The sequence below is a fragment of the Carcharodon carcharias genome, chromosome 15 (assembly GCF_017639515.1).
Source record: "Carcharodon carcharias isolate sCarCar2 chromosome 15, sCarCar2.pri, whole genome shotgun sequence".
NCBI lineage: Eukaryota > Metazoa > Chordata > Chondrichthyes > Lamniformes > Lamnidae > Carcharodon > Carcharodon carcharias.
The window spans coordinates 60,567,463-60,591,096 of NC_054481.1; the positions used below are offsets into that span (position 1 = coordinate 60,567,463).

Genomic DNA, 23,634 nt, shown 5'->3' on the forward strand with positions numbered 1-23,634 from the left:
TGGTTAGCTCTGGTTTCCCAGCCGGTTCTCACAGTGGTTAGCTCTGGTTTCCCAGCTGGTTCTCACAGTGGTTAGCCCTGGTTTCCCCGCTGGTTCCTATGGTGGTTAACCCTGGTTTCCCCACTGGTTCTCACAGTTGTTAGCCCCGGTTTCCCAACTGGTTCTCACAGTGGCTAGCCCTGTTTTCCTAGCTGGTTCCCAAGTGGTTAACCCTGGTTTCCCCGCTGGTTCTCACAATGGTTAGCCCTGGTTTCCCCCCGTGGTTGCCACAGTGGTTAGCCCTGGTTTCCCTCCGTGGTTGCCACAGTGGTTAGCCCTGGTTTCCCCCCCGCCGTGGTTGCCACAGTAGTTAGCCCTATTTTCCTCAGTGGTTGGCCCTGGTTGGTTTCCCAAGTGGTTGCCCCAATGGTTGACATTAGTTTCCCCAGTGGTTGCCCCAGGGTTGGCCTAAACTCTGATGAATTAAGGAGGGGGATCCTTAAGCTCACAGTCTACCCTCAAGAGCTCAGGGTTGAGCTCTGGTACAGTCTGCCTGGTGCGTGCCATAACAAGGCTATCCTTTTCAATATAGTAAATCATCTGTAATGGAAGACGTTTATATGCTTTCTCCTTTACTTTCTCAACTTGTGGTGTGGTTAGTGATTAGTCCCATCGAAAGTCATGTCCCACCATTTGATAAAACTTTATATTATATGGTCTGTAAAATTCCTTTAGTTGCTCGATAACATCTGGATCTATCTGGACATGAGTCCTTCCTTTTGATTTGCCTAGACACCTCGGTGTGCTGCTGCTCTCTGGTTTCTTCAGGCAAGGAAATCCCTTGGTTTTGTTGAAGTAAAAGTGTTTGTCCGTGACGATCCTCTTGAGGCCCAGGAAGTCCTGCACTTTGCCCATTTCTCCAGCTGGATCAATGATGAGCCTCTCCCCACTGACAAAATGGACTTGGGAGAGGGGAAAGAACTGGAGCCAGTTCTCCAGGTGCAAGGCATAGATTCCAATGCGGATAGCACTCCAAGAAGCATCGATCAGGCCTAGGGTCCTGTTCTTGAAGGCCAGACCTTCAAAGGTTGGAATCTCAGGTTTCTTGGACAGTGTCTGGGTATAGTCTGAAATGGCTCTGGTCACTGGGTTCCTGACCACTACGATGAGTTTAGTGTCCTTTGCCATTGAGAAGATTCGTTTTGGTGTCTCTCTGGTAACAAAGTAACTGGGTGTTTTCTCCATGGTGATTTGACCATCCAGTGTCTTGGGCATCAAGCTTCTAAAGACATATAAAAAGCAGCTATTAGTATTCTAGGCAGTTTTCTATCAAATTATCTTCCAGTTGACATAGAATGCACAAAAATGGGAGGAACATGGTAAACAGATAAATAAACAGAAATTCTTGCACATGGGATGAAGAAGGAGATTCAATGGGTGGATTGGGTCCATGATAGAGGAGATTGTACATGGGCTATGGAAAGGGATTACTAAATGGTCTCTTCTCTCAAGTGCTGCATGTTCAGGACAGTAAATTTACAGTGGATTCTGAATGTGAGAAACAAAAGTGCTTTAATGAGGTGACTATGTTTGTTTTGACATCCAGAAGGACAAAAGCAGGCTTGAGGATTAAATGATTCATTACATTTCAAATTTAATTTGACTCGGCAGAACTCTTAAATATGATATTAACTTCCTTCCAAAGCTGAGCTGTTAAAGATATTGAGTTACTGCAAACCTTCCTTTGCTTTCTTGCTTTCATATTCCCAATCCTAACCACACAGGAAATGTTCTTAAACCAAGCACTAGTGTGTCTAACAGATTATAAATTCTTTTCCCATCAATCAATTTTCCCCTCAACAGCATTTAGCTCTCTGAGAAAAGTCCTGGCCAATGTTTTAACACCTCCCCTGTGTTTGCTGTGGCTCAGTGAGTAGCATGAATTCCTCTTGAGTCAGAAAAAGAGCTACTTGAGCTCCGAGTTTCGGAGCTTGAGCAGCAGCTGGAGGCACTGAGGTGCATCTGAGAGGCTGAGAGTTTCATGGATAGCACATTTTTAGATGTGGTCACCCCACGGTTTACGCAAGTGCAGACAGAGAGGGAATGGGTGACCATAAGTCAGAAGAAAGGTGTCAGGCAGGTAGTCAGGAAATCCCTAGGGTGCATCTCGCTCCAGAACCGTTTCTCTGTGTTGGGAAACAGTAAGAGTGACAGTTCCTCTGGGGAGTGCAGCCATGCTCATGGCACTGTGAGTGGCTCAGCTGCTCAGTGGGGGAGGGAAAAGAGGGGAAGAGCAATAGTGGTAGGAGACTCGATAGTAAGGGGAACAGACAGGGTGTTTCTGCGGCCATAGACATGACTCCAGGATGGTATGTTGCCTCCCTGGTGCCAAGGTCAAGGATGTCACTGAATGGCTGCAGGGCATTCTAAAGGGGGAGGGCAAACAGACAGTGATTGTGGTACATTTTGGTACCAACGACATAGGTAGAAAGAGTGATGTGGTCCTGCAAGCAGAATTTAGGGAGCTAGGAAACAGATTAAAAAACAGGACCTCAAAGGTAGTAACCTCTGGATTACTTCTGGTGCCACGCGCTAGTGAGTATAGAAATAGGAGGTTAGTCCAGATGAATGCATGGCTGGAGAGATGGTGCAGGAGGGAGGGCTTTAGAGTTCTGGGACATTGGGACTGTTTCTGGGAGCAGTAGAACCTGTACAAGACAGATGGGTTGCACCTGAAATGGAATGGGAACAACATCCTTGCGGGGAGGTTTGCTAGTGCTGTTGGGGTGGGTTTAAACTAACTTGGCAGGGGGATGGGATCCTGAGAGGAGTTTCAGCAGGGGGAATGCACTGGCAAAATTAGAAGAGAGAGCAAGTGAGTCTGGAAGGCATAGAAATTATAAGCCAGTTAAGGCACAAGTGTTTGTTTGGCAAGCTTGGATGGTATTTATTTTAATGCAAGGAGTCTGACGAATAAGGCCAATGAGTTGAGGGCACAAATTAACACATGGAAGGATGATGTCATTGCTGTCACGGAGACATCGTTGAGAGAGGGGCAGGATTGGCAGCTCAATATTCCAGGATATAGGGTCTTCAGGCGAAGGAGGTAAAAGAGGAGAGGGTATCGCAATATTGATCAAGGAATCGATTACAGCAGTAAGGAGGGATGACATCTTAGAAGACTCCTCAAATGAAGCCATATGGGTAGAACTGAAAAACAAAAAAGGAGCAATCACATTGATGGGAGTGTACTATAGGCCCCCAAACAGTCAGAGAGAAATAGAAGAGCAGATATGTAGGCAAATTTCAGTGAAGTGTAAAACTAATGGGGCAGTAATAATGGGGGATTTCAACTTCCCCAACATTAACTGGGTTAGTCATCGTGTGATATGTTTAGAGGGAGCGGAATTCTTCAAACACATCCAGGAGAGCTTTTTAAGCCATTTCAAAGAAGATCCTACAAGAGAGGGGGTATTCCTGGACTTAATTTTAGGGAATGAATCCAGGCATTTGGTAGAGGTTTCAGTGGGGGAGCATTTTGCAGATAGCGATCATAGCTCCGTTACATTCAAGATTGTTATGGAAAAGGACAAGGAAAGGCCAGAAACCAGAGTTCTAAATTGGGGGAAGGCCGATTTTAATAAGATCAGATACGATTTAGCCAGAGTAGACTGGGAGCAGCTACTTTCAAGTAAATCTGCGTCAGAGCAGTGGGACTCATTTAAGAAGGAAATAGGGAGAATACAGGGCCAACGTATTCCAGTAAAGACAAAGGGGGGGACCAACACATCCAGGGAACCCTGGATGTCGAAGGATATACAGGATTGGATGAAGAGAAAAAAGGAGTCTTATGGCAGATACTGAGGGTTCAAAACAGTGGAAGCCCAAGAGGAGTATAGGATGTGTTGGGGGGAACTTAAAAAGGAAATTAGGAGAGCAAAAAGGAGGCATGAAAAAATATTGGCAGGTGAAGTAATGGAAAATTCAAAGTTATTTTACAAGTACATTAAGAGAAAGAGGATAACTAGGGAAAGAGTAGGGCCCATTAAGGACCATAGTGGTAATTTGTGTGTAGAGCCGGAAGACATAGGTAGGGTTCTAAATGAATACTTTGTGTCTGTGTTCACAAGTGAGAGGGATGACGTGGGTATGGAAATCAGGCAGAAGGACTGTGATATAATTGAAGAAAGTAGCATAGAAAGGGAGGAGGTTCTAAATGGTCTGGCAGGCTAAAAAGTAGATAAATCTCCAGGCTTGGGTGAAATGTATCCCAGGCTGTTGAGTGAGGCAAGGGAGGAGATAGCAGGGACGATAGAAATAATTTTCAATATCTCTGTGGCCACAGGAGAGGTGCCAGAGGACTGGAGGACAGCCAATGTGGTACCGTTATTCAAGAAGGGAGGAAGGGATAAACCAGGGAACTACAGGCCAGTCAGTCTAACCACAATGGTGGGGAAACGATTGGAAGCAATTCTGAGGGACAGAATTAATCTACATTTGGAGAGGCAAGGATTAATCAAGGACAGTCAGCATGGTTTTGTTAAGGGGAGATCATGTCTGACCAATTTGATTAAATTTTTAGAAGAGGCAACCAGGTGTGTAGATGAGGGCAATGCATTTGACGTAGTCTACTTGGACTTCAGCAAGGCTTTTGATAAGGTCCCGCATGGGAGACTGATAACGAAGGTAAGAGCTCATGGGATCCAAGACAATTTGTCAAATTGGATCCAGAATTGGCTGAGTGGCAGGAAGCAGAGGGTTGATGGTCAAGGGGTGTTTTTGTGACAGAACGCCTGTGTCTGGTGGGATTTCACAGGGCTCGGTGTTGGGTCCCTCACTGTTTGTGGTATATATAAACGATTTAGACTTGAATGTAGGAGGGTTGATCAGTAAGTTCGCGGATGACACGAAAGTTGGTGGGATGATAAATTGTGAGGAGGATAGCCTTAGATTACAGGAGGATATAGACGGGCTGGTCAGATGGGCAGATCAATGGCAAATAGAATTTAATCTGGATAAGTGTGAGGTGATGCACTTGGGCAGGACAAACAAGGCACGGGAATACACGATGAATAGTAGGACCCTGGGAAATACTGAGGATCAGAGGGACCTTATTGTGCATGTCTACTGGTCCCTTAAGGTAGCGGGCCAGGTAGATAAAGCGGTTAAGGAGGCATATGGGATACTTGCCTTTATTAGCTGAGGCATAGAATATAAGAGCAGGGAGGTTATGCTGGAACTGTATAAAACGCTGGTTAGGCCACAGCTAGAGTATTACGTGCAGTTCTGGAATCTGCATTATAGGAAGGATGTGATTGCTCTAGAGAGAGTGCAGAGGAGATTTACCAGGATGTTGCCTGGGCTGGATAGTTTTAGTTATGAGGAGAGATTGGATGGACTGAGGTTATTTCCCCTGCAGCAGAGGAGATTGAGGGGGAACATGATTGAGATGAATAAAATGATGAGGGGCATAGATGGGGTAGACAGGAAGGAACTTTTCCCCTTGGTGGAGGGATCAATAACCAGGGGGTATAGATTTAAGATAAGGGGCAGGAGGTTTAGAGGGGATGTGAGGAAGAAGTTTCTCACCCAGAGGGTGGTGGGAATCTGGAACTCACTGCCTGAAAGGATGGTAGTGGCAGAAATCCTCATAACATTTAAGAAGTATTTGGATGTGCACATGCGATGCCATGGCATACAAGGCTATGGGCCTAGTGCTGGAAAATGGGATTAAGAACAAATAAAAGTACAGCACAGGAACAGGCCTTTTGGCCCTCCAAGCCTGCGCCGATCATATTGCCCGTCAACTAAAACATTTTGCACTTCCGGGTTCCGTATCCCTCTATTCCCATCCTATTCATGTATTTGTCAAGCTGCCTCTTAAACACCATTATCATACCTGCTTCCACCACCTCCTCTGGCAGCGAATTCCAGACACTCACTAACCTCTGCATAAAAAACTTGCCTCACACATCTCCTCTATAGTTTTCTCCTCTCACCTTAAACCCATGCCCCCTAGTAATTGACTCTTCCAACCTGGGAAAAAGCTTCTGACTTTCTACTCTGTCCATGCCACTCATAATTTTGTAAACTTCTATCAAGTCACCCCTCAATCTCCGTCGCTCTAGTGAGAACAATCCGAGTTTCTCCAACCTCTCCTCATAGCTAATAACCTCCAGACCAGGCAGCATCCTGGTAAACCTCCTCTGCACCCTCTCCAATGCCTCCATATCCTTCTGGTAATGTAGCGACCAGAATTGCACGCAATATTCCAAGTGTGGCCTAACCAAGGTTCTATACAGCTGCAATATGACTTCCCAGCTTTTATCCTCAATATCCCTGCCAATGAAGGCAAGCATGCCATATGCCTTCCTGATTACCTTATCCACCTGCGTTGCCACTTTCAGTGACCTGTGGACCTGTACACCCAGATCCCTCTGCCCGTCAATGCACTTAAGAGTTCTGCCATTTACTGTATAATTCCTGCCTGTATTAGACCTTCCAAAATGCATTACCTCGCATTTGTCCAAATTAAACTCCATCTGCCATTTCTCCGCCCAAGTCTCCAACCAATCTATATCCTATTGTATCCTTTGACAATCCTCTTCACTACCTGCAACTCCTCCAACCTTAGTGTCGTCTGCAAACTTACTAATTAGCCCAGTTACATTTTCCTCCAAATCATTTATGTATACTACAAACAGCAAAGGTCCCAGCACTGATCCCTGCGGAACAGCACTAGTCACAGCTCTCCATTCAGAAAAGCACCCTTCCACTTCTACTCTCTGTCTTCTATGACCAAGCCAATTCTGTATTAATCTTGCCAGCTCACCTCTGATCCCGTGCGACTTTACCTTCTGTACCAGTCTGCCATGAGGGACCTTGTCAAAGGCCTTACTGAAATCCATGTATATAACATCCACTGCCCTTTCATCTTCAATCATCTTTGTCACTGCCTCGAAAAACTCGATCAAGTTAGTGAAACATGACCTCCCCTTCACAAAACCATGCTGCCTCTCACTAATATGCCCATTTGCTTCCAAATGGTAGTAAATCCTGTCACGAAGAATCTCAATATGATCCAGGCTATCTACACACTCTTCCCTGGACAAATCGACCGCTAAATCCTTCTCTTTGGTGAATACTGATGAGAAGTATTCATTTAGTATCTCTCCCATTTCTTCTGGCTCCACACACAGATTCCCACCTCTGTCCCTGAGTGGGCCTACCCTTTCCCTGGCTACCCTCTTGGTTTATACATATGTATAAAAGGCCTTGGGATTTTCCTTAATCCTGGTTGCCAGTGACTTTTCATGACCCCTTTTAGTCCTCCTGACTCCTTGCTTAAGTTTCTTCCTACTTTCTTTATATTCTCCACGGGCTTCATCTGTTCCCAGCGTTCTAGCCCTTACAAATTCTTCCCTTTTCTTTTTGACTAATCTCACAATATCCTTCGTTATCCAAGGTTCCTGAAACTTGCCATGCTTATCCTTCATTCTAACAGGAACATGCCAGTCCTGAATTCTTATCAACTGACGTTTGAAAGCCCCCCACATGTCAGTTGTTGATTTGCCCTCAAACATCCACCTCCAATCTAAATTCCTCAGTTCCTGCCTAATATTGTTATAATTAGCCTTCCCCAATTAAGCACCTTAACCCGAAGACTCCTGTTATCCTTATCCACCAGTACCTTGAAACTTACTGAATTATGGTCACTTTTCCCGAAATGCTCTCCTACTGAAACTTCGACCACCTGGCCAGGTTCATTCCCTAATACCAGGTCCAGTATTGCCCCTTCCTTAGTTGGACTATCTACATATTGTCTCAGGAAGCCCTCCTGGATGCACCTTACAAATTCTGCACCGAGCAAACCCCTAGCACTAAGTGATTCCCAGTTAATATAGGGAAAGTTAAAATCACCCCATAACAACCCTATTGCTTTTACATCTTTCCAAAATCTGCCTACATAACTGTTCCTCAATCTCCCGCCAGCAATTGGGAGGCCTATAGTAAATCCCCAACATTGTGACTGCACCCTTCCTATTCCGGAGCTCTACCCATATTGCCTCGCTGCATGAGCCCACCGAGGTGTCCTCCTATCGTACAGCTGTGATAGTCCCCTTAACCAGCAGTGCAACTCCCTCACCTCTTCTACATCCCTCTCTATCCTGCCTGAAACATCTAAATCCTGGAACGTTTATCTGCCAATCCTGCCCATCCTTCAACCAAGTCTCTGTAATAGCAATAACATTAGAATGGTTCAGTACTGGTTTGACCGGCTAAGACTCAATGGGCCAAAGGGCCTTTTTTTGTGCTGTAGACCTCTATGACTCTATAACATTGTGGATTGTCTAGAGACTTGAGCACAAAATTTAGGTTGACATTTCAGTGTAGTGCTGCATTGTTGGAGCTGTTGTCTTTCGGGTAAGAAGTTAAACTGAGGCCCTGCCTGGCCTCTCAGGTGAATGTAACATACCTCATGACACTATTTGGATTTTGAGCAGTGAAGTTTGTGTCCAAGCTAACAGTTAGCACTCAGCCAACATCACCAAAATAGATAACCTGGTTATTTATTTTATTGCTGTTTGTGAGTGCTTGCTGTGCAAATTGGCTGCCATGTTTTCTACATTACAACATATACATAGGATTGCAAAGGATATATGAAACCAGCCATTCAGTCCAACCAGCCCATGCTGGTATTTATGCCCCACTTGAGCTTCCTCCCATCTTCAGCTACATTTATCTACCTAATCCTTTATTCCCTCTCATATACTTGTCTAGCCTCCCCTTAAATGCATCTATGTTATTTTCTTTAACCACTTCCTGTGGTAGCGAGTTCCACATTCTCACCGCTTTTTGGCTAAAGGGAATTTCTTCTGAATTCCCTATTGGATTTCTCGGTGATTACCTGATAACTGTATTGATGGTTTCTATTTATGCTCTTCCCCACAAGAGGAAACTATTTCTCTGTATTCACCATCAAAATCTTTTGTAATTTTAAAGACCTCTATTAGGTCGCTCCTCAGCCCTCTTTTCGCAAGAGAAAAGAGACCTAGCTTGTGAATCCTTTCCTAATATGTATACCCATACATTTTTGATATCATTCTTGTAAATCTTCTCGGCACCCTTCCCAATGTCTTTTCTATATTATGGTGATCAGAACTGGATGCCTTTTTTATGGCCTTACTAACCTATAGCGCAACTTTTAGTGGTTGGTGTATTTGTACTCAGAGATCCCTTTGTTCCTCTACCCCACCTAGACTTGGATCATCCATGGGCCTCAAACTGTAAAACACCTTGGAACATCCTGATGTGGGAAAGGTGCCATAGAAATGCAAGTCCTTCTCCTCTTACATCTCTCACACATGAACAAAAGCATATCTAATGTTTGAACCTACTCTCGACTCTAGCTTCCAAGTTGTCTCTCTCCCCTCCCCCAATCTTCCTTGTCACTATTTTATCAAAGTATTTATTATCATTGCTCCTTGTCAAGTACACCATTTTCCTCCCCTTTTCTGTCACCTCACCTTGTTGAAGTCAGAGTTTGATTTTGACTCATTCATTTATTTCAAAATTTTCCAACTCTCACTTTGTCAGCCTTCCCTTCCTCTAGCAATTTATATAGATTTTACACCCAAGATTGTCCTCACCTGCCAACTACATCTTAGATTACTTCAGGTTCTCCACTCCTCTTTTCAGTGTTTCCTGGAGGCAGTGAAAAATTCTCTAAACTAGAAACTGGGTTGGGACGGGGTGTTGAGTGGGGGTCGGTGGAGGGGAAGAGAACTATACAATTATTGGGGCAATTTTGCCAGTGGGGAATGAATCTGCAGGGATTCATGGGGTTTGAATTTAACGTTGCTGTGCACGTTTTCCAGGCATGGATTAACAGAACGTCAACAATACGAGTCGGGCAGAGACCTGTACCAGATCTTCTACATTGGTTGGGCCCAGAACTGGAAGAGGCCTTTCAGCCATCAATACTTCCCCATCGAGAGCCACTGCATAATTATTTTATCATAAACACCCAGTAGTGTTGGGGCAACACCTTCCCATAAGTGCCATTAGTATCTCTAAAACCCTCAATCTCCTTTTCCAATACATCTCGATCCAGGGCACAAATTGAATCAAGCTCCCTTTCTCTGGGAATTTGTTTTATGTGTCCACTATCCTGTGGGAGAAAAACATTTTCAAATCTCCAACTCGCACAAGGCTAGCCAATCTTGTACATGTGTCTTCAAGTCCACCATGCACTGTGCAAATTAAATAACTTGTTTACTGCTTCCTACTCCAGATCTTTTATTGTGATAAGGACCTTCAAATAAAAAAAGGAAATTACAAAGCTGTATGGCACTTTATCATGTGTACATACCATGCAGCAGGGAGTAATACATCAGGGAACATTACATCAGAGAATAATACAACAGAGAACAATACATTTGACAGAAATACAGCAGGAAGCAATTCATTGGAGAGTAAGTCAACAGGGAATAATACATATGGGAATAATAGGGTATGGAATAGAACGTAAGGGGGTAATACATCACAGAATAATATAGCAGGGAAAAATGCACTTGGGAATAACACAACAGGGAATGATTGCACTGTGATTGTTACTGATCTGGCAATCCTGTTTCAGGGACATGAGGTCATCCTCCCATAGCAACTAGAAATTTAAAGTCAATTAATTAATTACATCTGGAATAAAAATCTGGTCTCAGTAATGGTGACCATGAAACTACTGGGATTGTTGTAAAAATCCATCTGGTTCACTAATGTACCTTAAGGAAGGAAATCCTTTGCTGTTATTTGGTCTGGCTGACAAGTGACTCCAGATCCACAGCCGATGTGGTTGACCTTAACTGCCCTCTAAAGCTGCCTAACAAATTACTCAATTGTATCAAGCTGCCAAGAAAAGATCAAAGAAGAATGAAACTAGATGGACCACCAGTATTGACCTAGGCACTGGACATGACAAAAGCACACCCAGCCCAGTCAACCCTACAAAGTCCTCCTCACTAACATCTGGGGACTTATGCCAAAACTGGGATAGTTATCCCGCATACTAGTCACACAACAGCCCGACATAGCCATACTCACAGAATCATAACTTTCAGCCAATGTCCTAGACTCCTCCATGACCATTCCTGGGCATATCAGAGGTGATGGCGTAGTGGTATACAGTCAAGAGGAAGTGGCTCTGGGAGTCCTTAGCATTGACACTGAACCCATGAAGTCTATGGCATCAGATCAAACATGTGCAAGGAACCTTCTGTTAATTACCACCTATCACATTCCCTAAGCTGATGAATCAGTAATCCTTTATGTTGAACATCAGTTGGAAGAAGAACTGAAGCAGCAATGGCACAGAATGTAACTCTGAGTGGGGACTTCAATGTCCATCGCCAAGAGTGCAGTAGCATAACCATTGACCAAGCTGGCTGAGTCCTGAAAGAATTTTCTGACAGACTGGGCCTGCAGCAGGTGGTGAGAAGGAAAAACCTACTTGACCTTGTCCTCACCAATCTACATGTTGCAGATGTATCTATCCATGACAATATTGGTATGAGAGACTGCTGCACAATCCTTGTGGAAACTAAGTCTTGCCTTCATGTTAAGGACATTTCCCTCCATTGTGTCATGCGACACTACCACTGTGCGATAAGGGACAGATTAGAATGGATCTAGCAGCTTAAAACTGGGCATCCATGAGGTGCTGTGGGCCAGCAGAACTATACTCCACCACAATCTGTAACCTCTTAACTCAGCATACCCCTCACACTATCATCACTATCAAGCCAGAGGACCAACACTGATGCAGTGAGGAATGTAGGAGAACATACTAGGAGCAGCAGCAGGCACATTTAAAAATGAGATTCCCACCTGGTGAAGCTATAAATTCATGCATGAGAAACAGCGGAACCAACATACATAGACAGAGCTAAGTGATCCTACAAACAATGGATCAGATCAAAGATCAGCAGCCCCGCCATTTCAATGTGTGAATGGTGTGGACAATTAAACAACTAACCATAGGAGGAGGCTCCACAAACATCCTCATCCTCCATGATGGGGAAGCCCAGCATGTCAGTGCAAGAGATAAGGCCAAAGCATTTGCAACAATCTTCAGTCAGAAGTGCTGAGTGGATGATCCATCTCGGACCCCTCCTGAAATCCCCAACGTCACTGATGGCAGTCTTCAGCTAATTCAATTCACACAACATGATATCAAGAAATAACTGAAGACACTGGATACAGCAATATGGGCCCTGTCAGTGTCCCAGCTCCTAGCTAGGCTGTTCCGTACAGCTGCAACAGTGACTTCTACCTGATAATGCAGAAAATTGCCCAACTATGTCCTGTCCACAAAAAAGTAGGACAATTCCAATCCAGCTAATTATTGCCCCATCAGCCTATTCTCAATCATGGTTGTGGTTGTTGGAGGATGATCACTCAGCCCCAGGACATTACTGCAGGAGTTCCTCAATTCCCCAGGTCGGACCTAGGTACCAACCATCTTCAGCTACTTTATTAATGACCTTTCCTCCAATATAAGGTCAGAAATGGGGATGTTCACGGATGATTGTGCAAGGTTCTGTACCATTCACAACTCCTGAGACACTGATACAGTCCATACCTGCATGCAATAAGAACTTGACAACATTCATGATTGGTATGATAAGTGACAAGTAACATTCATTCCACACGAATGCCAGGCAATGACCAACTCTAAGAAGAGAGAATCTAACCATTACCCCTTGACATTCAACGGCATGAACATTGCTGAATTCCCCACCATAAACATCCTGGGGGTTACCATTGACCAGACACTTAACTAGACCAGTCACATAAATACAGGGGCTCCAGTCACGTAAATACAGGGGCTACAAGAGCAGGTCAGAGGCTGGGAACTCTGAGGAGAGTAACTCACCTCCTGACTCCCCAAAGCCTGTCCACCATCTACAAGGCACAAGACAGGAGTGTGATGGAATACTCTCTACTTGCCTGGATGAGTGCAGCTCCAATAACACTCAAAAAGCTTAAGACCATCCAAGACAAAACACCCTGCTTGATTGGCACCTTATCCCCCACTTTAAACATTCAAAACATTCACTCCCTCCACCACCAGTGCGCAGTGGCAGCAGTGTGTACCATCTGCAAGATGCATTGCAGCAACTCACCAAGATTCCTTGCAAATCCATGTTCTCCACTAACTAGAAGGGCAAGGGCAGCAGATGCATGGGAGCATTACCATCTGCAAGTTCATCTTTGAGTCACACACCATCCTGACTTGGTAATATACTGATGTTCCTTCATTGTCACTGGGTCAAAATCCTAGAACTCACTCCCTAACTGCACCATGGGTATAATTACATCTCATGGACTCCCACGGTTTAAGAAGGCAGCTCACCCAACCTTCTCAAGGGCAGTTTGACATAGGCCATTGTCAGTGAGGCCATGAACAAATAGAAAAATCAACTGCAAGTAATATGGCATGGAGCAATACATCTTAGACCAATACATTAGGGAGTAATACAGCAAAGAAAAGTACACCTAGGAGTAAAACAGTAAGGAGCAATATATCTGGGATTAATACAGCATGGAATAATCCATCTGGGAGTAATAAGCAGGGAGCTGTACATTGGCGTGTAATACAGCAGGGAGATGTACATTGGAATGTAATACAGCAGGGAGATGTACATTGGAGTGTAATACACCAGGGAGCTGTACATTGGAGTGTGATATAGCAGGGAGCTGTACATATATAGGAGCTGACACTGCCATATATGGGCTATAAAGTAGCAGGAGGGAGTGAATCGCTCCTTGTTACCCGCAAAATTCCAAGTTTTGGCTTCACTTAACCCTTTATAAACCAGAACAGCAATTTGACAGAGCTGCACTACAAAGGAGCAGCATGCTGCAGAGGTAATGAACTTCACATGAAAGGTATCTAGCCCTGAAGCAGAATAGAAATGCTGTACTAGCTTTTAACTAGAGATAAATCTTAGGGAAATGAAAGACAAATTGCCTTCACCTTGTATCTATTTAATCCAACAACATGTTCTGTATGCAAACAGCCACCTGTACTGGACACCAACAGTATCAGACAGAGCTCAGTCATTAATTTTACACCAGGCTTCAGTTGTAAATGGGGTTCATGCACATCCATTAAAAAGCATCTTATTACTTTCAGAAGTTCGGTGGCTTCTGATTATCCCTTTATTGGTCAATTGCATATTGATTTGGTTAATAGACATTATTAGCCCAGTTCAGGAGATGGGATTTGGCTCATCTTTTTCAGGAGATAAGTGGGAGAATCCATTTGTTGAAGGCTTGGCTAGATGTGATCAGGTAGGTAGATAAGGAGAGGAAGCTAAATGTATTGCATTTGGGTATCTGTCCTGTTAGCACCGCTTTACAAAGACTGTCTATTAGACATAAGGGAGATATTACTGTGCTGGAAACACTAGTGGAAAGTGAAGATGAAACTTTTAAAAAATATCTATTCATGGGATGTGGGCATTGCTGGCAAGGCCAACAGTTATTCCATCACACTCCTGACTTGTGCTTTGTAAATGATGGACAGGCTTTGAGGAGTTAGGGGATCAGTTATTTATCATAAAATTCACAGGCTCTGTCCTACTGCCATAGCCATAGTATCGATATGGCTGATCCAGTGGTGGTGGATTCAGCAAATGGTAATACAATTGAATTTCAATGGGAGGTGGTTAGATTCTATCTTGTTGGAGATCGTCCGGCCTGGCACTTGTGTGGCACAAATGTTACTTATCATTTTCCAGCCCAAAAGTGGAGCCCATGACATGTAAAATCTTTTACAATAAACATCCCACAAGCACATCTTGGCAGGGCTAATGAGACAGATTGGTGAGTGAAGAGAGTGCGTATCATTCAGAGAAATGAAACAATCTATTTCAAATTTTTCACTCTGCATTCTTGGACTCATAGATTCACTAATTTAGTAGGAGGAAGGGCTATCAAAAGGAGTGTTAGCAGCTGTTAGAATCCATGTGTCAAAGGCTCCATTAAATTAGAGTGATATTTAGCTTGTTCTTGTATATTTGCACTCTTACTATTGGGAAGAACAAAGAAGAACAAAAGAATGGTCCCAGCTGGACCAACATTCCTCCCCTCAAATACAGAGTAACTGTTTCAGCTGTGGCTTAGTGTGTAGCACTTTTACAGTTGTGTTAGGAGGCTGTGGGTTCAAGTCCTGATTCAGGACTTGACCACAACAATTAAGGCTGATACTTTAGTGCAGTATGGAGGGAGTGCTCTATTATCGAAAGTGCTGTCTTTCAGATGAGATGTTAAACCAAGGCCCTGTCTACTCTCTCAGGTGGATGTGAAAGAGCCAATGGCACTATTTGGAAGAAGAGGAGAGATATCCCTGGTCCTGATTGATATTTATCTCTCAATCAACAGTACAAAAACAAATGATCAGGTCATTATACATTGCTGTTTGTGGGAGTTTGATGTGCACAAATTGGCTGCTGCATTTCCTACATTACAACAGTGACTACACTTCAAAAGTACTTCATTGGCTGTAAAGCGCTTTCAACAAACTGAAGTCATGAAGAGTGCTATAAAAATGCAAGCCTTTTTTTACCCCTCTCATTGATGATCCAAATGGTTGTCTCTGTGACAACAGCTAATACATTTCAGACATGTGAAGCATGTTGAGATGCGCCGTACCTTGATAACATGCTAGATAAGTATAAGTTTTTATTTAAGTCTGATCTCAACAAAAAGTATTAAAACTGGTTGCGATACCACTGGGCTATAGGTTGTTGGGGAGGGTAAGAGATCCCACTCCAGATTGCCAGCCAGTGGCTCCTGAAAATGTTTTGTGGAAATAGGGTAACAGATCAGGTTTGTCTACTCTACCCCTCCCCTATAATCAAAGAGCTCGCAGATAGTGTGATAAACTAAGCCGTCATAAAACTTGAGGGATGGTTGGGGAAGGTGGAGACAGTGGCAATTGGGGTGAATATCTCCAGCATTCAGTGTCTCTTGTTGGGACTGAAATCTATTTGTCTTGTCACATATCCATTGCTGGAGGCTTATTCCGTACTTATCCCCTCTTCCCTCTTCTCAGTGACAAGTTTCTCTGTAAACTGTGCTGACTGAGAGCAGTATTGCTGAACTTGCACATCATTGCCCCACATTTGCAATTTAATTCAAAGAATCTTCTTGCTCCCAGTTTATTCGCTGCCCTCATTATGTTGAAACCTGCCTCCTCACAGGGTTCATTTTGCTAAGAATTTAATCTCTGTGCTGGCAATCTCAGTTTCCTGTAACTGGCTATTTGCTGAGTGAGGGCTTGTTTCTCCTTTCTCATGCATCACTGTTTCTCTGAATCTAAGCTGACCTTAAGTGAATGCAATATTCTCAGTGCCGCCTCACTAATGGATCACACATGCCTAATATGACCTTCCTCCACTCCTTGATACTCTATGACTGCTAATGTGGCTCCTATTCTGCTCCCTGCAAGTTATATGGAGCATTCAGATTCTTGCCTCTAACATTTGGGTGGAACCAATTAGCTAGGGCATTGCTGGGCTACTAATGGATAGGGTACTGTGGTATAATGGTTTTGTCACCGGACCAGAGATTGTGAGTTCAAATCTCACCATGGTCTTTTGGGAATTTAAATGCAGTTTTAGTAAAAGTAACCATGAAGCTGTCAAATTGTCATAGAAACACAATTAGTTCACTAATGTCCTTTAGGGAAGGAAACCTGCTGCTTCTGCCCAGTCCGGTCTATATGTGACTTCAGTCCAACACCAATGGGATTGTCTCTTAACTGCCCTTTGAAGTGGTTGAGCAAGACACTCAATTGTATTAAACTCAGTGCAGCTAGGGATGGGCAATAAATACCACCATTGCCAATGACGCCCACACTCCAAAATAAATATTAATGCAAAAGACATTGAATACTCTCTTTCTGACTCTCACAGGCTCCTGATGCAATGAAGCAAAGCCTATTTGTGTGAATCAGACTCATCAAGCCAACAAAAATAACATTCACCATTCTACATTACTCCATAAAGTCACCATCCCACTGAGACCCCAATCTCAGATCTTTCCATCATTGGGACTCCAGAGAAATATTCAGAGTGCCTTCTGGGTGTGTGTGTTTGTTCCTCTGGACATGGTGTAATTGGAGAGCTGTGGGGTTCTTACTCTACAATGAGTGGGATTTGGGTTGCTGCTCAGAAGATTAATTTACAACCAGAAAGAAACCAAAGAAAACGACAAGTTGATGGATATTTCCCATGCTGAGACCTGACACAGTATAGGTACTAACCAGCTCATTAGACTCCCGGGTCTAGCATGCAACTCACTTGTTGCAATCACTTAGGTGAATGTGACAATTGTCAGCTCATCCTATTGCATTCAGGAAATATTTGAATGGCAGGTAGTGACTGAGTGCTGCATTGTCGGAGGGCTCATCCTTCAGCTGCCTGTCCGCTCTGGGTGTGTCAGAAGAACTGGAGGTTCCCTGTGTGTTCTGGAGGAGCAAAAGGTTTCCCCCTCAATAATTGATTGACTAACCTTTTACCTCATTGAGATTGATATTATAAAAAAGCTACAGTATTTGCCTGAAGACAGAGCAGAGAAAGTCCACTCAACTGATGCCTAGTACCAGAGACACTGACCACAATTCAAAGTTCAACCCAGAGTCGGGGGCTTTCTCTGGGCTGGAAGTAAAGGGTCCCATGTTGGTGAGTATGAGGGGCCCAGCACATCACTGTTGGTGATACAAGTGTGGAGTATCTACAAGATGCACTGCAGCAACTAGCCAAAGCTTCTTGAAATCATAGAAAATAGGAACAGGAGTAGGTCATTTGGCCCTGCCATTCAGTATGATCAATGCCGATCCTCTATCTCAACGTCATACTCCTGCTCTCTCCCCATACCCCTTGATGTCTTTAGAATATAGAAGTCTATCTATTTCCTTCTTAAATAAACTCAGTGACTTGGCCTCCACAGACTTTTGTGGTAGAGAATTCCACAGGTTCACCACCCTCTGAGTGAAGAAGTTTCTCCTCATCTCCGTCCAAACTGGCCGGCCCTGTATCCTGAGACTGTGACCCCTTGTTCTAAACCCTCCAGCCAGGGGAAGCATCATCCCTGCATCCAGTCTGTCCAGCCCTGTCAGAATTTTATACGTTTCAATGAGATCCCCTCTCATTCTTCTGAACTCCAGTGAATACAGGCCTAGTCTACCCAATCTCTCATCTTATGACAATCCTTCCATCCCAGGAATCAGTCTGGCAAACCTTCTCTGCACTCCCTCTATGGCAAGTATATCCTTTCTTAGGTAGGGAGACCAAAACTGCACACAATATTCCAGGTGTGGTTTCACCAAGGCCCTGTACAGCTGCAGTAAGACATCCTTGCTCCTGTACTCAAGTCCTCTCGCAATGAAGGCCAACATATCATTTGCCTTCTTAACTGCTTGCTGCACCTGCATGCTTGCTTTCAGTGATTGGTGTACAAGGACACCCAGGTTCCTTTTTACATCAACATTTCCCAATCAATCACCATTTAAATAATACTCTGCCATTCTGTTTTTCCTACCGAAGTGGATAACTTCACACTTATCCACTTATACTGCATCTGCCATGTATTTGCCCACTCACTGAAACTGTCTAAATTGCCTTGAAGACTCTTAACATCCTCCTCATGGCTCACATTCCCACCAAGTTTTGTGTCGCCAAGCTTGGAGATATTACATATGGTCCCCTCATCCAAATCATTGATGTATATTGTGAATAGCTGGGGCCCAAGCACTGATCCCTGCTGTACCTCACTAGTCATTGCCTGCCACTCTGAAAAAGACCCATTTATTCCTACTGTCTGTGTCCTGGCTGCTAACCAATTCTCAACTTATGCCAATATATTACCCCCAATTCCATGTGCTTTAATTTTGTACACTAACTTCTCATGTGGGAGTTTATCAAAAGCTTTCTGAAAATCCAAATACACTACATCCACTAGCTCTCCCTTATCTATTCTGCTACTTATGTCCTCAAAAAGGTCCAGTAGGTTTGTCAAACATTATTTCCTTTCATCCATGTTTACTTTGTATAATCCCATTGATATTTTCTAAGTGTTCTGTTATCACATTCTTTACAATAGACTCTAGCATTTTCCCTACTATTGATGCAAGGCTAACTGGTCTGTTATTCCTTATTTTCTCCCTTCTTCCTTTTTTAAATAGTGGGGTTACATTTTCCGCCTTCCAATCTGCTGGGACTGTTCCAGAATCTCCAGAATTTTGGAAGATGACAACCAATACATCCATTATTTCCATGGCCATCTCCTTTAGTACCTTGAGGTGTAGATTATCAGGCCCTGGGGATTTATTGGCTTTCAGTCCCATTAATTTCTCCAGCACTATTTTTTAGTAATACTAATTTCCTTCAATTCCTCCTTCTCACTAGACCCTTGATTCGCTAGTATTTCTGGGAAGTTATTTGCGTCTTCCTCTATGAAGGAAGAATTAAAGCAGTTGTTTAATTGCTCTGCCATTTCCTTGTTTTCTATTATAAATTTTCCTGTTTCAGGCTGTAAGGGACCGACATTTGACTTCATTAATCTTTTGTTTTATAGTCCGCTTTTATGTTCTTTGCAAGTTTACTCTCATGTTCTATTTATCTCCTCTTGGTCCTCCTTTGCTGACTGCTAAACTGCTCCCAATCCTCAGGCTTGCTATTTTTTCTAGCAACTTTATATGACTCCTTTTTGGATCTAATACTGTCCTTAAAATTCTTTTGTTAGCCATGGTTGGGCCGCTTTTCCTGTTGTGTTTTTGTACCAGAAAGGAATGTATAACTGTTGCAATGCATACATTTGTTCCTTAATTATTAGCCATTTGCCTATTATCATGCCTTTTAATGAAGTTCCTCAATCTATCTTAGCCAACTCATGCCTCATACCTTCATAGTTCCCTTTGTTTAAATTTAGGACCCTAGTTTCGGATCAAACTACTTCAGTTTCCATCCTAATGAAGAATTCTATCATGTTATGATCATTGTTCTCTGAAAGACTATGCACAACAGGATTATTAATTAATCCCTTCTCATTGCATAATACTAAATCTAGGATAGCCTGTTCCCTCGTTGGTTCCTCAATGCATGAGTCTAAAAACCACCTCGTACACACTCCAGGAATTCATCAGCCACAGTATTATTTCTAATTTGGTTTGGCCAGTCTATATGTAGATTAAAGTCACCATGATTATTGTAGCACCCTTGTTACATGCATCTCTAATTTCCTGTTTAATGCCACACCCTGCCTTACCACCATTGTTTGGAGACCTATAGACAACTCCCACTAATGTTTTCCACTCTTTTTTGCTTCTTAGCTCCACCCAGACTGATTTTACATCTAGATTTTCTGAGCCAATATTCTCTCTCACTGTTACACTGATTTCATCCTTAACTAACAATGCCACCCCACCTCCTTTTCCTTTTTGCCTGTCCTTCCTAAATATTGAGTACCCTTGAATACTCAGTTTCCAGCCTTGGTCACCCTGCAGCCATGTTTTTGTAATTGCAATCATATTGTATCCATTTACATCTATTTGCGCCATTAATTCATTTGCCATATTGTTAATGCTCTGTGCATTCAGCTACAGTGCCTTTAGACTTGTCTTCTTAACATTTTTACACACTTTTTTTTGTACTATTTGCTTTTAGCCCTTCCACTTTTGCTTTCTACTTTTCTGTCTTCCAATCCTATCTTTGTTTCCCCCTCTTGAGTCTCCCCGCTCGGTTTCTCATCCCCCTGCCAATCTAGTTTAAAATCTCCCCCACAGTACTAGCGAATACCCCTGCGAGGATATTGGTCTCGGTCCCACTGTGGTGCAACCCGTCCAGCTTGTACAGGGTCAATCTTCCCCAGATTCGGTCCTAATGCCTCAGGAACCTAAATTCCTCCCTCCTACATCATCTATCCAGCCACACATTAATCTGTTCTATTCTTCTATTCCTGATCTTGCTAGCATGTGGCACTGGGAGTAATCCAAGTTTACCACCTTTGAGGCCCTGCTTTTTAATTTATTTCCTAACACCCTATATTCTACTTTCAGGACCTCATCTCTCCTTTTAACATATGTCGTTATCGATATGGACCACGACCTCTGGCTGTTCACCCTCCCCCTTCAGATTGTCCTGCAGCTGCTCAGTGACATCCTTGACCCTGGCATCAGGGAGACAACATAATATCCTGGCTGCAGAAATGTCTATCTGTTCCTCTTACGATAGAACCCCCTATCACTATTGCTTTCCCACTCTTTTTTCTCCCCCCTCCCCACCCCATGCAGCTGAGTCACTCATGATGCCACGGACTTGTCTCTTGTGCATTCCCCTGAGAAACCATCTCCCCCAGCAGTATCCAAAATGGAAAATCTGTTAGAGATGGAGATGGACCCAGGGAGCTCCTGCACTACCTGCCTAGTGCTTTTACTCTGTCTGGCAATCACCAATTCCCTTTCTGCTTGTGCACTGTTTACCTGCAGTGTGACCACCTCACTCTACATGCTATCTATGAAGGTCTCGTCCTTGCGGATACTCCACAGTAATTCCAGCCACAGCTCCAGCTCCGAAACATGGATATCAAGTAGCTGCAGTTGGAGGCACTTCCTGCACACGTGGTCGTCCTGAAGACTGTAGGTATCCCTGACTTCTCATATTGCACAGGGGGAGCATTCCACTTGGCCCTGCCTTGGCTTTTCCTTAAGTTACTCCCCTTACTTTTATTTCCTCTAGTTTAGAGAATATTAAGGACAGAAGAAATACTCACCAGGTCCTACTTACCAAGGCTGCCACTCTTCTTACTGAGGAAAGGTAAAGAATGAAAGGATCCCTCCTTCCCTCTTCATCAAACTCTCTCTCTTACCAAACTCCAACTTAAGCACTCTAATGCAGCCCAAAGCAGCACTCCAGCACAGACAAGGCAGCATTGTAGGTGGCTTGCTTTTAAGCTTTCTGAATCTGCCTTTTTTGACAGAATCTTCCAAACCTGTGACCTCTATCACCTAGAAGGACAAGTGCAGCAGACACATGGGAACATCACCGCCTGCAAGTTCCCCCAAGTTACACATCGTTGTGTCTTGAAACTATAACACTGTTTCTTTATTGTTGCTGGGTGAAAATCCTGAAACAGTGCTTAACAGCACTGTGGGTGTACCTACACGAGACGACTGTAGCAGTTCAAGAAAGCAGCTCACCATGTCCTCAAGGGAAGTTAGGGATGGGCAATAAATGCTGGCCTTGTAAGTTATTCTCAAACTCCATGGGTGCATATAAAAAATTAACAGCACTAAAACAGATTGTCTGGTCATTGCTGTTTGTGAGAGCTTGCTATGCATAAATTGATTTCTGTGTTTCTTACATCATAACAGTGAGTATGCTTCAAAAATACTTCACTGGCTGTAAAGTGTTTTTAGGAGTGCCTGAGAATATGAAAGGTGCTACAGAAACACAAGTCTTATTTTTCCACAGGCCAAGCATGGGCCTCCCACCAATATAAATACTTTCATTTTAATGTAGGAACAAGGGGAGGCCATTCAACCCATTTATTCTGTTCTACCTTTCAACGAAATCTTGGCTGATCTCTATCCTAACTCCATTTATTTGTCTTTACTCCATATCCCTCAATAACCTCACTCAACAAGAAAGTATTGACTTCATCTTGAATTCTCTAATACATTGTAGTATATTATGACATGAGTGTGTAAACTTTCTGCAAGCCTGTTTCTTCAAACATTTTACTACACACTTGTGTTTTTAACTCGCGGGAATTGTGTTGCTGTGGCGCTGGGGAGGAACCCTGAATGTTTTTGTTGCCCCACAAGCTCTCAACAAGTTATACACAAGTTCTCAATTCCACTGGAGAGGTTAAATCCAGAGGTCTTAAATGGATTCTAACTGACCAGAATAAACTTTCATAAAACTCTGCATAAACCCGAGCGTCCTTTATATCCACTGTCAACATCTCTGGAAGAATCAGGATAGTGCATTTTATGAATCCCAAAAAGCAAGCATACAAGTTCAGCAGGTAATAGGAAAGACAAATGGATTGTTGGCCTTTATTTCAAAGGGAATGGAGTATGAAAATAGGGAAGTCTTGCTAAAACTATACAAGGCACTCGTTAGACCACACCAAGAATACTGTGAACAGTTTTGGTCCTCTTATCTAAGGAAAGACATACTGGCATTGGAGGCAGTCCAGAGAAAGTTCACTAGGTTGACCCCTGGGATTGGAGGGATTTTCTTATGAGGAGACATTGAGCAGGTTGGGCCTGTACTCATTGGAGTTTAGAAGCATGAGAGGCAACCTTATTGAAACATATAGATTCTTAAGGGGCTTGACAGGGTAGATGCTGAGAGGTTGTTTTCCCTTGTGGGAGAGTCTAGGACCAGAGGGCATAATCTCAGAGTAAGGGATCATCCGCTTTAAACAGAGATGAGTAGGGTGTTGTAGGCTGCACTCCGTTTTATTTAAAGAACTTTTTATTAATGTTTTGTTTGCACTTCAGCCCCACACTCTTGATCTATGGGCACCCAGTGCGGAGGGTGGCTGGGAAGGAGGAGGACCTCCTCATGAACCTGCTCCTGGGCC

At 43.5% G+C, this 23,634-nt stretch overlaps 1 protein-coding gene across 1 annotated transcript in view; it reads right to left on the bottom strand.

Annotated features, from left to right (window-relative positions):
* Positions 1-642: 642 nt before the first annotated feature.
* LOC121288544 (heparan sulfate glucosamine 3-O-sulfotransferase 2-like) overlaps positions 643-23,634 on the bottom strand; it is a 279,064-nt gene continuing 256,072 nt past the window's right edge. The window contains exon 2 of the mRNA XM_041207127.1: positions 643-1,261. Within this exon, the coding sequence (XP_041063061.1) occupies positions 643-1,254 (612 nt within the window). The 5' untranslated portion in view covers positions 1,255-1,261. The remainder of the gene's footprint in view (positions 1,262-23,634) is intronic.